We start from the raw sequence: 15,946 nt of genomic DNA, 5'->3' as shown, positions 1-15,946 counted from the left end.
TGCGCAGAAACAGCATTGCTGTTTGTCACGAATCTGGGCACAGTTCTCTGTAGAAAATTCTGAAAAATCTGCCAATTTACGAGCGTGATCCTCAGATATGTACGCAACTTTCATTAGTTTTGAGTTTTTCCATTTGAGCAAGTCTGGTGCCAGCTTTAAATTCGTCTTTACGGACTGTTCTGTTTTTGACAGATTCTGCCTTTTATTTCGCATTGCCTCTTTTGCTATGTTGGATTTATTTCTTTGATCCATTAATGTCCAGTAGCATTATGCAATGTCCAGAAGTGAAAATAATGATTGTGTCACCTCTGAATGAGTGAATTATTAATTGTGCACTAACCCTCTAATGAGTTTGCTTGAAGTTTGGTGTGAAGGAAGTTTTCAAGGGTCAAGAGAGGAGAATGATATACTATGATCAAGAGGAGTGAAAGCTCTAAGCTTGGGGATGCCCCCGTGGTTCACCCCTGCATATTTTAAGAAGACTCAAGCGTCTAAGCTTGGGGATTCCCAAGGCATCCCCTTCTTCATCGACAACATCATCAGATTCCTCCCCTGAAACTATATTTTTATTCAGTCACATCTTGTGTTCTTTACTTGGAGCGTCGGTTTGTTTTCATTTTTGTTTTTGTTTGAATAAAATGGATCCTAGCATTCACTTTGTGGGAGAGAGACACGCTCCGCTGTTGCATATGGACACATGTGTCCTTAGGCTTTACTCATAATGTTCAAGGCGAAGTTTCTTCTTTGTTAAATTGTTATATGGTTGGAATTGGAAAATGCTACATGTAGTAATTCTAAAATGTCTTGGATAATGTGATACTTGGCAATTGTTGTGCTCATGTTTAAGCTCTTGCATCATATGCTTTGCACCCATTAATGAAGAAATACATAGAGCTTGCTAAAATTTGATTTGTATATTTGGTCTCTCTAAGGTCTAGATAATATCTAGTATTGAGTTTTGAACAACAAGGAAGACGGTGTAGAGTCTTATAATGTTTACAATATGTCTTTTATGTGAGTTTTGCTGCACCTGTTCATCCTTGAGTTTGCTTCAAATAACCTTGCTAGCCTAAACCTTGTATCGAGAGGGAATACTTCTCATGCATCCAAAATCCTTGAGCCAACTACTATGCCATTTGTGTCCACCATACCTACCTACTACATGGTATTTCTCCGCCATTCCAAAGTAAATTGCTTGAGTGCTACCTTTAAAATTCCATCATCCACCTTTGCAATATATAGCTCATGGGACAAAATAGCCTTAAAAACTATCGTAGTATTGAATATGTACTTATGCACTTTATATTTTATTAAGTTGCTTGTTGTGCGATAACCATGCTTCGGGGAACGCCATCAACTATTGTTGAATATCATGTGAGTTTCTATGCATGTCCGTCTTGTCCGAAGGATCTATCATTTTAGTGGTTGGAGCATGCAAAATTGTTAGAGAAGAACATTGGGCCGCTAACTAAAGCCATGAATCATGGTTGAAGTTTCAGTTTTGGACATATATCCTCAATCTCATATGAGAATAATAATTGTTGCTACATGCTTATGCATTTAAGAGGAGTCCATTATCTCGTTGTCCATGTTGTCCCGGTATGGATGTCTAAGTTGAGAATAATCAAAAGCGAGAAATCCAAAATGCGAGCATTCTCCTTAGACCTTTGTACAAAGCGGCATGGAGGTACCCCTTTGTGACACTTGGTTGAAACATGGCATGCAAAGATCCGGTAGTCCAAGTTAAGTAGGACGAGGTGCGGACACTATTAGTATACTATGCATGAGGCTTGCAACTTGTAAGATATAATTTACATAACTCATATGCTTTATTACTACCGTTGACAAAATTGTTTCATGTTTTCAAAATAAAAGCTCTAGCACAAATACAAAGAATCGATGCTTTCCTCTTTGAAGGACCATTCTTTTACTTTTATTGTTGAGTCAGCTTTACTTATCTCCTTCCACCTTAAGAAGCAAACACTTGTGTGAACCGTGCATTGATTCCTACATACTTGCATATTGCACTTGTTATACTACTTTATGTTGACAATATCCATGAGATATACATGTTATAAGTTGAAAGCAACCGCTGAAACTTAATCTTCCTTTGTGTTGTTTCAATACCTTTACTTTGATTTATTGCTTTATGAGTTAACTCTTATGCAAGACTTATTGATGCTTGTCTTGAAGTACTGTTCATGAAAAGTCTTTGCTTTATGATTCAGTTGTTTACTCATGTCATTACCTTTGTTTTGATCGCTGCATTCATTACATATGTTTACAAATAGTATGATCAAGATTATGATGGCATGTCACTTCAGAAATTATCTTTGTTATCGTTTTACTCGCTCGGGACGAGCGGAACTAAGCTTGGGGATGCTGATACGTCTCCAACGTATCGATAATTTCTTATGTTCCATGCTACTTTATTGATGATACCTACATGTTTTATGCACATTATATGTCATATTTATGCATTTTCTGGAACTAACCTATTAACAAGATGCCGAAGAGCCGCTTGTCTGTTTTCTGCAGTTTTTGGTTTCAGAAATCCTAGTAAGGAAATATTCTCGGAATTGGACGAAACTTTCGCCCGTGGTCCTATTTTTGCACGAAGCTTCCGTAAGACCGAAGAGATAACGAAGTGGGGCCACGAGGCAGCCAGGAGCTAGGGTGGCGCGGCCCAGGCCCTGGCCGCGCCGACCTACCCCCTGGGCCCCTCGTGTGGCCCCCCGCGTTGACCTTCCGCCTACTTAAAGTCTCCGTCGCGAAAACCCCAGTACCGAGAGCCACGATACGGAAAATCTTCCAGAGACGCCGCCGCCGCGAATCCCATCTCGGGGGATTCAGGAGATCGCTTCCGGCACCCTGCCGGAGAGGGGATTCATCTCCCGGAGGACTCTACACCGCCATGGTCGCCTCCGGAGTGATGAGTGAGTAGTTCACCCCTGGACCATGGGTCCATAGCAGTAGCTAGATGGTCGTCTTCTCCTTGTTGTGCTTCATTGTTGGATCTTGTGAGCTGCCTAACATGATCAAGATCATCTATCTCGTAATTCTATATGTTGTGTTTGTCGGGATCCGATGGATAGAGAGTACTATGATTATGGTGATTATCAATCTATTGTTTATGTGTTGTTTATGATCTTGCATGCTCTCCGTTATTAGTAGAGGCTCGGCCAAGTTTTTGCTCTTAACTCCAAGAGGGGGTATTTATGCTCGATAGTGGGTTCATGCCTTCATTGACACCTGGGATCGTGACGATGAGGTTCTAAGGTTGTGATGTGCTCGTTGCCACTAGGGATAAAACATTGATGCTATGTCTAAGGATGTAGTTGTTGATTACATTACGCACCATACTTAATGCAATTGTCTCGTTGCTTAGCAACTTAATACCGAATGGGGTTCGGATGATAACCCGAAGGTGGACTTTTTAGGCATAGATGCAGTTGGATGGCGGTCTATGTACTTTGTCGTAATGCCCAATTAAATCTCACTATATTTATCATATCATGTATATGCATTGTTATGCCTTTCTCTATTTGTCAATTGCCCGACTGTAATTTGTTTACCCAACATGCTTTTATCTTATGGGAGAGACACCTCTAGTGAACTGTGGACCCCGGTCCTATTCTTTACGTAGCATACAATCTACTGCAATTGTGTTTTACTATTTTCTTGCAAACATCTTCCACTCGATACGTTTAATCCTTTGTTACAGCAAGCCGGTGAGATTGACAACCTCACTGTTTCGTTGGGGCAAAGTACTTGGGTTGTGTTGTGCAGGTTCCGCGTTGGCGCCGGAATCCTCGGTGTTGCGCCGCATCACATTTCGCGACCATCAACCTTCAACGTGCTTCTTGGCTCCTACTGGTTCGATTAAACCTTGGTTTCATACTGAGGGAAACTTGCTTCTATACGCATCATACCTTCCACTTGGGGTTCCCAACGGACGTGTGCATCTACGCGTATCACGGTGTCATGGTGGTCTTCGTCTTCGTGGTCGGCGACGTGGTGATGCTTGTGATCGGCATGAACGGCAGTGCCATGGTGGTCTTCATCTTCGTGGTCGGCGACGTGCCCATGCTTGTGACTGGCATGACCGGCGGTGTCATGGTGATCTTCGTCTTCGTGGTCGGCGACGTGGTGATGCTTGTGACCTGCGTGACCTGCGGTGCCATGGTGGTTGCTTTCTTCGTGGTTGGCGACGTGCTCATGCTTGTGATAGGTTAGAAGTGAGAGGTGATAATCCATGGTGGTGGCAGCATGGCGATGTTCGTCTTCGTGGTCGGCGACGTGGTGATGCTTGTGACCGACGTGACCGGCGGTGTCATGGTGGTGTTCGTCTTCGTGGTCGACGACATGGTGATGCTTGCGACGGGCGTGAACGACGGTGTCATGGTGGTGTTCGTCTTCGTGGTCGACGACATGGTGATGCTTGTGACGGGCGTGAATAGCGGTGTCATGGTTGTGTTCGTCTTCGTGGTCGGCGACGTGGTGATGCTTGTGACCGGCGTGATCGACGGTGTCATGGTGGTCTTCGTCTTCGTGGTTGGAGACGTCGTGATGCTTGTGATCGGCGTGAACAGCGGTGCCATGGTGGTCTTTCATCTTCGTGGTCGGCGACGTGGTGATGCTTGTGATCGGCGTGAACGACGGTGCCATGGTGGTCTGATGTCTACGGGTGCTTCTATTCTTGTAGACAGTGTTGGGCCTCCAAGAGCAGAGGTTTGTAGAACAGCAGCAAGTTTCCCTTAAGTGGATTACCCAAGGTTTATCGAACTCAGGGAGGAAGAGGTCAAAGATATCCCTCTCATGCAACCCTGCAACCATAAAGCAAGAAGTCTCTTGTGTCCCCAACTCACCTAATAGGTGCACTAGTTCGGCGAAGAGATAGTGAAATACAGGTGGTATGAATAAGTATGAGCAGTAGTACGGCGCCAGAAAATAGTTTGCTGGCGTGCAGTTGATGGTAGTAATATTGTAGGAAGTAAACAAGCAGTAGTAACGCAGCAGTAGTAACTCAGTAAAACAGTAAACAAGCAGCGATAGCGATATTTAGGAACAAGGCCTAGGGAATAGACTTTCACTAGTGGACACTCTCAACATTGATCACATAACAGAATAGATAAATGCATACTCTTCACTCTCTTGTTGGATGATGAACACATTGCGTAGGATTACACGAACCCTCAATGCCGGAGTTAACAAGCTCCACAATTCAATGTTCATATTTAAATAACCTTAGAGTGCAAGAAAGATCGATACGACTAAACCAAGTACTAACATAGCATGCACACTGTCACCTTCATGCTTATGTAGGAGGAATAATACACATCAATACTATCATAGCAATTGTTAACTTCGCAATCTACAAGAGATCATGATCATAGCATAAACCAAGTACTAACACGAGTGCACACACTATCACCATTACACCGTGTAGGAGGAATAAAACTACTTTAATAACATTGCTAGAGTAGCACATAGATAAATTGTGATACAAAATACATTGCAATCATAAAGAGATATAAATAAGCACTTCACTATGCCATTCATAACGGTGAATAAGTATTCTGTGAAATATAGCCTAAGAGACCCACACGGTGCACACACTGTCACCTTTACACACGTGGGACAAGGAGTCTCCTGGAGATCACATAAGTAAAACTCACTTGACTAGCATAATGACATCTAGATTACAAGCATCATCATATGAATCTCAATCATGTAAGGCAGCTCATGAGATTATTGTATTGAAGTACATAGGAGAGAGATGAACCACATAGCTACCGGTACAGCCCCGAGCCTCGATGGAGAACTACTCCTCCTCATGGGAGCAGCAGCGGTGATGAAGATGGCGGTGGAGATGGCAGCGGTGTCGACGGAGAAGCCTTCCGGGGGCACTTCCCCGTCCGGCAGGGTGCCGGAACAGAGACTCCTGTCCCCCAGATCTTGGCTTCGCGATGGCGGCGGCTCTGGAAGGTTTCTGTGGGTTTCGTCCTCCGTAATAGGGTTTTCGCGACGGAGGCTTTAAATAGGCGAAAGGGCAGCCTCGGAGGGTCGAAGGGGCGACGACACCATAGGCTGGCGCGGCCAGGGCCCAGGCCGCGCCACCCTATCATCTGGGGCCCACAGGGCCCCCCTCTGGCGGCTCTCGGGTGTTCTGGATGCTTCCGGGCAAAATAGGAACCTCGGGCGTTGATTTCGTCCAATTCCGAGAATATTTCGTTACTAGGATTTCCGAAACCAAAAACAGCAGAAAACGAGAACCGGCACTTCGGCATCTTGTTAATAGGTTAGTTCCGGAAAATGCGTAAATACGATATATAATGTGCATAAAACATGTAGATATCATCAATAAAGTAGCATGGAACATAAGAAATTATCGATACGTTGGAGACGTATCGGCATCCCCAAGCTTAGTTCTGCTCGTCCCGAGCGGGTAAAACGATAACAAAGATAATTTCTGAAGTGACATGCCATCATAAACTTGATCATATTGTAAACATATGTAATGAATGCAGCGATCAAAACAATGGTAATGACATGAGTAAACAACTGAATCATAAAGCAGTGACTTTTCATGAATAGTACTTCAAGACAAGCATCAATAAGTCTTGCATAAAAGTTAACTCATAAAGCAATAATTCAAAGTAGAGGTATTGAAGCAACACAAAGGAAGATTAAGTTTCAGCGGTTGCTTTCAACTTATAACATGTATATCTCATGGATAGTGTCAATATAAAGTAATATAACAAGTGCAATATGCAAGTATATAGGAATCAATGCACAGTTCACACAAGTGTTTGCTTCTTGAGGTGGAGAGAAATAGGTGAACTGACTCAACATAAAAGTAAAAGAAAGGTCCTTCAAAGAGGAAAGCATCGATTGCTATATTTGTGCTAGAGCTTTGGTTTTAAAAACATCAAGAGAATATAAAAGTAAAGTTTTGAGAGGTGTTTGTTGTTGTCAACGAATGGTAGTGGGTACTCTAACCCCCTTGCCAGACAAACCTTCAAAGAGCGGCTCCCATTTTATTTTATTTTTGGGTGGCACTCCTTCCAACCTTTCTTTCACAAACCATGGCTAACCGAATCCTCGGGTGCCCGCCAACAATCTCATACCATGAAGGAGTGCCTTTTTATTTTAGTTTTATTATGATCACACTCCTCCCCACCTTTGCTTTCTCAAGCCATGGCTAACCGAATCCTTCGGGTGCCGTCCAACAATCACATACCATGGAGGAGTGTCTATTTTTGTTAATTAATTTGGGACTGGGGAATCCCATTGCCAGCTCTTTTTGCAAAATTATTGGAAAAGCGGATGAAGCCACTAGTCCATTGGTGAAAGTTGCCCAACAAGATTGAAAGATAAACACCACATACTTCCTCATGAGCTATTAAACATTGACACAAATCAGAGGTGATAAGTTTTGAATGGTTTAAAGGTAGCACTCAAGCAATTTACTTTGGAATGGCGGAGAAATACCATGTAGTAGGTAGGTATGGTGGACACAAATGGCATGAATATTGGCTCAAGTATTTGGATGCATGAGAAGTATTCCCTCTCGATACAAGGTTTAGGCTAGCAAGGTTATTTGAAGCAAACTCAAGTATGAAATGGTGCAGCAAGACTCACATATAAACATATTGTAAACATTATAAGACTTTACATCGTCTCCTTGTTGTTCAAACACCTCAACCAGAAAATATCTAGACTTAGAGAGACCAATCATGCAAACCAAATTTTAACAAGCTCTATGTATTTCTTCATTAATAGGTGCAAAGTATATGATGCAAGAGCTTAAACATGAGCACAACAATTGCCAAGTATCACATTATCCAAGACATTTTACCAATTACCACATGTAGCATTTCCCGTTTCCAACCATATAACAATTAACGAAGCAGTTTCAACCTTCGCCATGAAAATTAAAAGCTAAGAACACATGTGTTCATACGAACCAGCGGAGCATGTCTCTCTCCCACACAAGCATTTATTCAAACAAAAACAAAAACAAAAACATACAGACGCTCCAAGTAAAGTACATAAGATGTGACCGAATAAAAATATAGTTTCACTAGAAGAAACCTGATAAGTTGTCGATGAAGAAGGGGATGCCTTGGGCATCCCCAAGCTTAGACGCTTGAGTCTTCTTAAAATATGCAGGGGTGAACCACGGGGGCATCCCCAAGCTTAGAGCTTTCACTCCTCTTGATCATAGTATATCATACTCCTCTCTTGACCCTTGAAAACTTCCTTCACACCAAACTTCAAGCAAACTCATTAGAGGGTTAGTTCACAATAAAAATTTACATGTTCAGAGGTGACACAATCATTCTTTACACTTCTGGACATTGCATAAAGCTACTGGACATTAATGGATCAAAGAAATTCATCCAACATAGCAAAAGAAGCAATGCGAAATAAAAGGCAGAATCTGTCAAAAACAGAACAGTCCGTAAAGACGAATTTTAAAATGGCACCAGACTTGCTCAAATGGAAAAACTCAAAACTAATGAAAGTTGCGTACATATCTGAGGATCATGCTCGTAAATTGGCAGATTTTTTCGAAATTTCTACAGAGACTTGTGCCCAGATTCGTGACAGACAGCAATGCTGTTTCTGCGCAGCGATCCCAAATATAACATCAACTTTAACATAGAAACTTTACTTGGCACAAAAACATGATAAGGAGAGGTTGCTACAGTAGTAAACAACTTCCAAGACACAAATATAAAACAAAGTACTGTAGTAAAAAAAACATGGGTTATCTCCCAAGAAGTTCTTTCTTTATAGCCATTAAGATGGGCTCAACAGTTTTAATGATGCACTCGCAAGAAATAGAAATTGAAGCAATAGAGTGCATCAAGAGGCAAATTCAAAATACATTTAAGTCTAACATGCTTCCTATGCATAGGAATCTTGTAAATAAACAAGTTCATGAAGAGCAAAGTAACAAGCATAGGAAGATAAAACAAGTGTAGCTTCAAAAATTTCAGCACATAGAGAGGTGTTTTAGTAACATGAAAATTTTTACAACCATATTTTCCTCTCTCATAATAACTTTCAGTAGCATCATGAGCAAACTCAACAATATAACTATCACATAAAGCATTCTTATCATGAGTCTCATGCATAAAATTATTACTCTCTACATAGGCATAATCAATTTTATTAGTTGTAGTGGGAGCAAATTCAACAAAGTAGCTATCATTATTATTCTCATCATCAAATATAGGAGGCATAGTATCATCAAAGTAAATTTTCTCCTCAATGCTTGGGGGACTAAAAATATCATGCTCATCAAAACCAGCTTCCCCAAGCTTAGAATTTTCCAAATCATTAGCAACAATAGTGTTCAAAGCATTCATATTAATATGTTCCATGGGTTTTTTAATTTTCGCATCAAACCATCCATGTCTTAAATCAGGAAATAGAATTAAAAGGTCATTGTTGTCCATTATGCCTAACTAGTGTAAACAAGAAACCAAATGTCGCAATTGCAGAGTCTAAAGGAAATAGCTTCGAGCACACACACAATGGCGCCGGAAAAGTACTCGTTACACTGGAACCGGAGTATGAGTGCCTTTTACCTTTCCTCCCGGCAACGGCGCCAGAAAAGTGCTTGATGTCTACGGGTGCTTCTATTCTTGTAGACAATGTTGGGCCTCCAAGAGCAGAGGTTTGTAGAACAGCAGCAAGTTTCCCTTAAGTGGATTACCCAAGGTTTATCGAACTCAGGGAGGAAGAGGTCAAAGATATCCCTCTCATGCAACCCTGCAACCACAAAGCAAGAAGTCTCCTGTGTCCCCAACTCACCTAATAGGTGCACTAGTTCGGCGAAGAGATAGTGAAATACAGGTGGTATGAATAAGTATGAGCAGTAGTACGGCGCCAGAAAATAGCTTGCTGGCGTGCAGTTGATGGTAGTAATATTGTAGGAAGTAAACAAGCAGTAGTAACGCAGCGAGTAGTAACTCGAGTAAAACGAGTAAACAAGCAGCGATAGCGATATTTAGGAACAAGGCCTAGGGAATAGACTTTCACTAGTGGACACTCTCAACATTGATCACATAACAGAATAGATAAATGCATACTCTACACTCTCTTGTTGGATGATGAACACATTGCGTAGGATTACACGAACCCTCAATGCCGGAGTTAACAAGCTCCACAATTCAATGTTCATATTTAAATAACCTTAGAGTGCAAGAAAGATCGATACGACTAAACCAAGTACTAACATAGCATGCACACTCGTCACCTTCATGCTTATGTAGGAGGAATAATACACATCAATACTATCATAGCAATAGTTAACTTCGCAATCTACAAGAGATCATGATCATAGCATAAACCAAGTACTAACACGAGTGCACACACCTGTCACCATTACACCGTGTAGGAGGAATAAAACTACTTTAATAACATTGCTAGAGTAGCACATAGATAAATTGTGATACAAAATACATTGCAATCATAAAGAGATATAAATAAGCACTTCACTATGCCATTCATAACGGTGAATAAGTATTCCGTGAAATATAGCCTAAAGACCCACACGGTGCACACACTCGTCACCTTTACACACGTGGGACAAGGAGTCTCCGGAGATCACATAAGTAAAACTCACTTGACTAGCATAATGACATCTAGATTACAAGCATCATCATATGAATCTCAATCATGTAAGGCAGCTCATGAGATTATTGTATTGAAGTACATAGGAGAGAGATGAACCACATAGCTACCGGTACAGCCCCGAGCCTCGATGGAGAACTACTCCCTCCTCATGGGAGCAAGCTGCGGTGATGAAGATGGCGGTGGAGATGGCAGCGGTGTCGATGGAGAAGCCTTCCGGGGCACTTCCCCGTCCGGCAGGGTGCCGGAACAGAGACTCCTGTCCCCCAGATCTTGGCTTCGCGATGGCGGCGGCTCTGGAAGGTTTCTGTGGGTTTCGTCCTCCGTAATAGGGTTTTCGCGACGGAGGCTTTTTAAATAGGCGAAAGGGCAGCCTCGGAGGGTCGAAGGGGCGACGACACCATAGGCTGGCGCGGCCAGGGCCTAGGCCGCGCCACCCTATCATCTGGGGCCCACAGGGCCCCCCTCTGGCGGCTCTCGGGTGTTCTGGATGCTTCCGGGCAAAATAGGAACCCGGGCGTTGATTTCGTCCAATTCCGAGAATATTTCGTTACTAGGATTTCTGAAACCAAAAACAGCAGAAAACAGGAACTGGCACTTCGGCATCTTGTTAATAGGTTAGTTTCAGAAAATGCGTAAATACGATATATAATGTGCATAAAACATGTAGATATCATCAATAAAGTAGCATGGAACATAAGAAATTTTCGATACGTTGGAGACGTATCATGGTCCTCATCTCCGTGGTCGGCGACGTGTCCATGCTTGTGACCGGCGGTGTCATGGTGGTCTTCGTCTTCGTGGTCATCGATGTGGTGATGCTTGTGACCGGCATGACCGACGGTGCCATGGTGGCTTCGTGGTCGGCGACGTGCCCTTGCTTGTGATGAGTGAGGTAAGGTCACCATGTTGCCATATAGGCGAGTCTAGGAGAAGCATGCGAGAAACCAAACAATGTGGGCTCGCTTCCCTACCAGGTGCAGAAATGAGTAGCCCAGACGACCAAACAACATGGATTTTCTGACCCATGGCCCGTCTCGAATACGCAAGTGCTTTCTTCCCACTAGTGCAGTGGTGGAAATATTAACCCAGTCAACCAAACAGACCCTTCGCTTGCTGAATGACTTCATTTATATCTCAGCTTGTTTTTTTTTATTTGAGAATTCTCTCAGCTTGTTTTGAAAGCATCATCTTGCGCGTTCCAAGGAATATTGGTGCCCAAGTTTTTTAAAATCTATGTTCATTAATTGGGTGTCAAATTCTAACAGAAAGCCCAAATGTTTTTAGGTATTCAGATCGCAAAGAAGTTGGAAGCAATATGTTTTGAAGATAAGCACGTAGACATGCATGGGGGGATCAATATCATTCAGTTGGTGAGGAAGAATTCACAGAAGCTAAAATAAAAACCAATTACAGCCCGGATTTGCATTACTAGATACACACATGTCGCCTCGATTCTTCCCTCTCCACCGATCAACCCGCGTACGCATGCACAAACGGTACCATCGCTTACTTCACTCTGCTCTAGTTGGACTCGAGCTGCGCGTACCACACACCCTGGATCTTGACATCCTTGGGCGCCTTGGCGCCGAGGTCAGTGTCAGACGGCTGCACGCTCTCGAAGACGCCGATGACCTCGCCGGTGTCCGGGTTGCTCTTGGTGACGCTGAGCGTGATGTTGCCTGTGGAGGAGGAGGCGTTCTTCACGTTCTCCTTGGCGAGCTCCTCCTCGTCTCCCCTGCCTCCGGCGGGCAACGCCACCGCGTTGTCGTAGCCAGTAGAGCCACCACGGCCCTTCGGGTCGAGGAAAGAGGAGCCCCTGTAGCTGGGCACGAGGAAGGGCCCGCTGAAGCTCTCTGGCTTGCCGGTGGCGACGAGCTGCTTGACGGTGAAGAGGAAGGGCACGCGCTCGCCTCCCGGGAGCTGCACGGTGACGGCGGCGTAGTCGATGCCGTCCTTCTCCTCGAACTTGAGGCTGCCGTCGGCGCCGACCTCGAGGGGGCCCTCCATCTCGTCGAGGGTGTAGGTGAGGCGGGTCATGAGCTTGGTCTTCTGGAAGGCCGGCGGCTCGTTCTTCTGGATGCCCTCCGCCTTGACGGTGAAGGAGGTGGGCTCGAGGCAGAACTTCTTCACCTCGTACTTGCCGGCCTTGAAGGGGAAGGTGTCGACGCCGCCGTCGATGGTTGGGCACTGGTTCGCCGTGCCGGTTCCCTTCACCTCCATGTACGTCTTGCTCTGGATCTCGTCGAAGGTCAGCCTCTTGGGCGCCCCCTCCGCGCTCGCGCCCTGCACCACGAACACCCCACGTCACTCTTTGATCGGCTAGCTAGCTAAACGTGCACGTCCGTAGACAAAAAGAGGCTACTACATAAAAACTTACGGAGACGAGCAGAGCCGAGGTGGCCAGGGCGAAACCGGCCATCTTGGCGGCGTCGGCGCACTTGCTGGCGACCTCCCTGATGTCGGACTGGAGGGAGCAGGTGACCCTTGCGACGTGGGACGACGGCCTCGCGGAGGAGGGCAGCATGACGGAGGATGCCCGGCCGCCGATCTTGGCCGGCTGCATCAGGGTGGCCGCGGCTTGGAGAGACGCTGCCATGTCTGCCGCTTGGTGGGGGTTGGGTCTGCGCAGTGAGAGAGCTAGCTAGGCCTTTTGTCAGGGGCGCGGCAAGTGTTTGTTATCTATGCGCGGGGCGGATCAGAGTGGCGGATAAGAGAGTGCCTCCCATTGGTGGCTTCCGGATAAGAGTATCGTCCGTCTGTTCTCGTAGCCACCAGCCAGCCATTTTTAGTGGCCCTTGTTGCCTCAGTCGATCTCCGTCCTTCTCCTACACCACGCCGGATCAACCACAGGCTCGGCGCCGCGCCGGCAGACTTCGCCTGTCGCTCTCACCGTAGCATCGGCAGCTTGACTTGCTGCCAAGCCGATACTGTGAGTCCTCGGCGCCATTGCATAGCTGCTCGACACGGTGCCGCGCCGGCACTAACTCACCGCCGACGAGCTCCGGCAACCACGGCAGCCCAGCACGACGCATTGCGTATTCGCTTACACCACTAACGAACTATTGCACATCTGCCATGGGCACCCCTGTAAAGAACCACCATGCCTCGACTGTAAACCATCCAATCTCTGAACGGTCTCCGTCGTCGCTCCGCCACACGCAATTTCGTCGATAAATTTAGGGTGAGAAAGATTTCGCGAAGTCTCGACACTGAACTACAAATCTGAACACGCACAACAGCCTACTGATACGCATTCATGATCCAGCACATTCAATCATATCACGAACGTGGATTTTTACGGTCCGAATTTTCTGCCTGAACCATCCTCCGCCCCTGACAAGCCGCCGTCATCACCAATCACCGGGCCAACGCCGGCACCTAGACAGGCAAAAACAGAGGACTATGTTTTGACAACCAGAACAGAGGATGCGGCTTCTGGCCCACGGCACCGTTTCGTTGGCAATGCAGTCGTTCAACCCGTAAGGCCAGGTGTTCTGAAGTTCACAGCCCAACCAAATATTTGTACCCAGCGAACGTAAACTAAAGACCTTAACATTCGCTTTCTGCCTTCGGTTCAGTGGTTCCGTTTTGCCACCAGTTCCTTTCGTTCCAGGGGTTCTGTTCTTTTTTTGCTTTTCTTTTTCTGTTTTCTGTTTTTTTTTTTGTTCTAATTCTATTTTTCTTTTCTTTCGTTCTTGTATTCTTTTATTTATTTCTTCTTTGTTTGTTCTTTTATTTTTTCAAATTCCCCTTAGTTTAATCTCTTATGGTTCAATTTGTAAGTTAGGTTTTCTTCATGATATCTAAAGATGCGTTCCATTTAGCTTATAATAATACTTTTGTTCTAATTATAGTGGGGATTTGTTTCACCGACGCTATTTTTGTTCTTACTAAACTTATGTTCCTCTTAATTATTCTAATATTGTGTTCACTACTAGTTGTGATTTTTTTTCATGTAACTAAACTTTGTTCCCTTGCACTAGTGATTTTGTTCCACATGCTCTACAGTGATGGTCTGTTGTTTTGCTTACCTCACGTGGTCTTAGATTCTTGCACCATGTATAGTCACATTTGGTCCGCGATTGCTAAAAATTTATTCCACTTTGTCTAATATTTTTCTCCCCAATGTTTAATATTTTCATTCCCTGTTGTCTTTCCAATGTGTCTAAACTGTTGTATCTATTGTAGCTGCGATAATTTTTGTTCCATCAGTGATAAATTTCCATTCCAATTAGTACGCTTTTCCATTCCGAAAGGAGCCAATATTTGTTTCTCATGTGTTTTAAATTTGTTCCTCGCGATCAATTAATTTCTCATGTGCAAGTGTTTTGTTCCATGTGCTCTAGATTTATTCCACTTTCTTCATATTCTTGTTCCTTTCCATCATCATGATTCGTTCCATGGATGCAAATATTTTATTCCACTTAGCATTTGTTCTATTTTGGCATTTTTTCCAAACACTCTTATGGTTTGTTCAGATAGTAGTCGAGATTTCTTCCTTCATGTCTTTAAATTGTTTTCTCGAAATTTCGTAGATAAATTTAGGAGTTCTAACTTTTGTTCCACTTTTTCATATTATTGTTCCTCCCATTGTGATGATTCTTTTCATTGATGCCAAATTTATTTCGCTTTAGCTTAGTTCGATTTATTCACAATTTGTTCTGTGGTACCTTTTTTTGTTTTCCCATATTCGAATGTTTATTTATGCGTGTGGATTAAGTTTTGATCCTTTGTGCTATAATTTTGGCCCCAAATGTAGTTTGATTTTGTTCTATGTAATCAATTATTTTGTTCTCCGTGAAGGTGAGATTTGTTTTTCGGACGCTACAATTTTTATCTACGGCTAGTTTCCATTTGTTTCTTCGCGCTATTTTTCCTAAAATTGTAGTGTGATTTTTCCTTGTTGTCTATTTTTTTGTTCTCGCTGGAGGCAAGATTCGTCCTTTGGACGCTACATTTTTGTTTCACATGCATCAGTCGCGATGTTTTGTTCTGCTTGCGCGCTAAAATTGTGTTTCTCTTTGTCTGCAATTTTGGCACTATTTTTGAGACGTGATTTTTTGCATGGGTATTTAATATTATTTGAGATGGCACAAACTTGTGTGCACATTAATTTCTATTTTACAAGAACTTAAAAAAAGTGATCTAAAATTTTATATGTTCCATTAGCGTATTTGTTTTTTTTTTCAAAATGGAGGTTACTTAGCGTATTAATGTTTTAGATATTGTCTTCATAAAATGTGTTTTATAGACCTTTGGAGGACCCTAGTGATCTAGGCTTTATGGCGCTTAA

The 15,946-nt window shown here is 43.7% G+C and overlaps 1 protein-coding gene across 1 annotated transcript; it reads right to left on the bottom strand.

Moving 5' to 3' along the window:
- Window positions 1-11,988: 11,988 nt before the first annotated feature.
- Window positions 11,989-13,307, bottom strand: LOC124684831 (oxygen-evolving enhancer protein 1, chloroplastic). The gene is made up of 2 exons (XM_047219083.1): window positions 13,031-13,307; window positions 11,989-12,936 (listed from the first exon to the last, which is right to left on the bottom strand). Exons 1-2 carry the CDS (start codon window positions 13,247-13,249, stop codon window positions 12,175-12,177), a joined length of 981 nt encoding a protein of 326 aa, XP_047075039.1. The 5' UTR covers window positions 13,250-13,307; the 3' UTR covers window positions 11,989-12,174.
- Window positions 13,308-15,946: the final 2,639 nt, after the last annotated feature.

The sequence above is a fragment of the Lolium rigidum genome, chromosome 1 (genome assembly GCF_022539505.1).
Source record: "Lolium rigidum isolate FL_2022 chromosome 1, APGP_CSIRO_Lrig_0.1, whole genome shotgun sequence".
Classification (NCBI taxonomy): domain Eukaryota; kingdom Viridiplantae; phylum Streptophyta; class Magnoliopsida; order Poales; family Poaceae; genus Lolium; species Lolium rigidum.
This window is presented reverse-complemented; position numbering and strand designations above follow the sequence as displayed.

Bases quoted from the DNA above. Each gene is read 5' to 3' on its own strand.
- LOC124684831 (XM_047219083.1), bottom strand. From the start codon at position 13,249: ATGGCAGCGTCTCTCCAAGCCGCGGCCACCCTGATGCAGCCGGCCAAG. The intron at 12,937-13,030 runs GTAAGTTTTTAT...TTCGTGGTGCAG, and splicing joins CCTCGGCTCTGCTCGTCTCC to GGCGCGAGCGCGGAGGGGGC.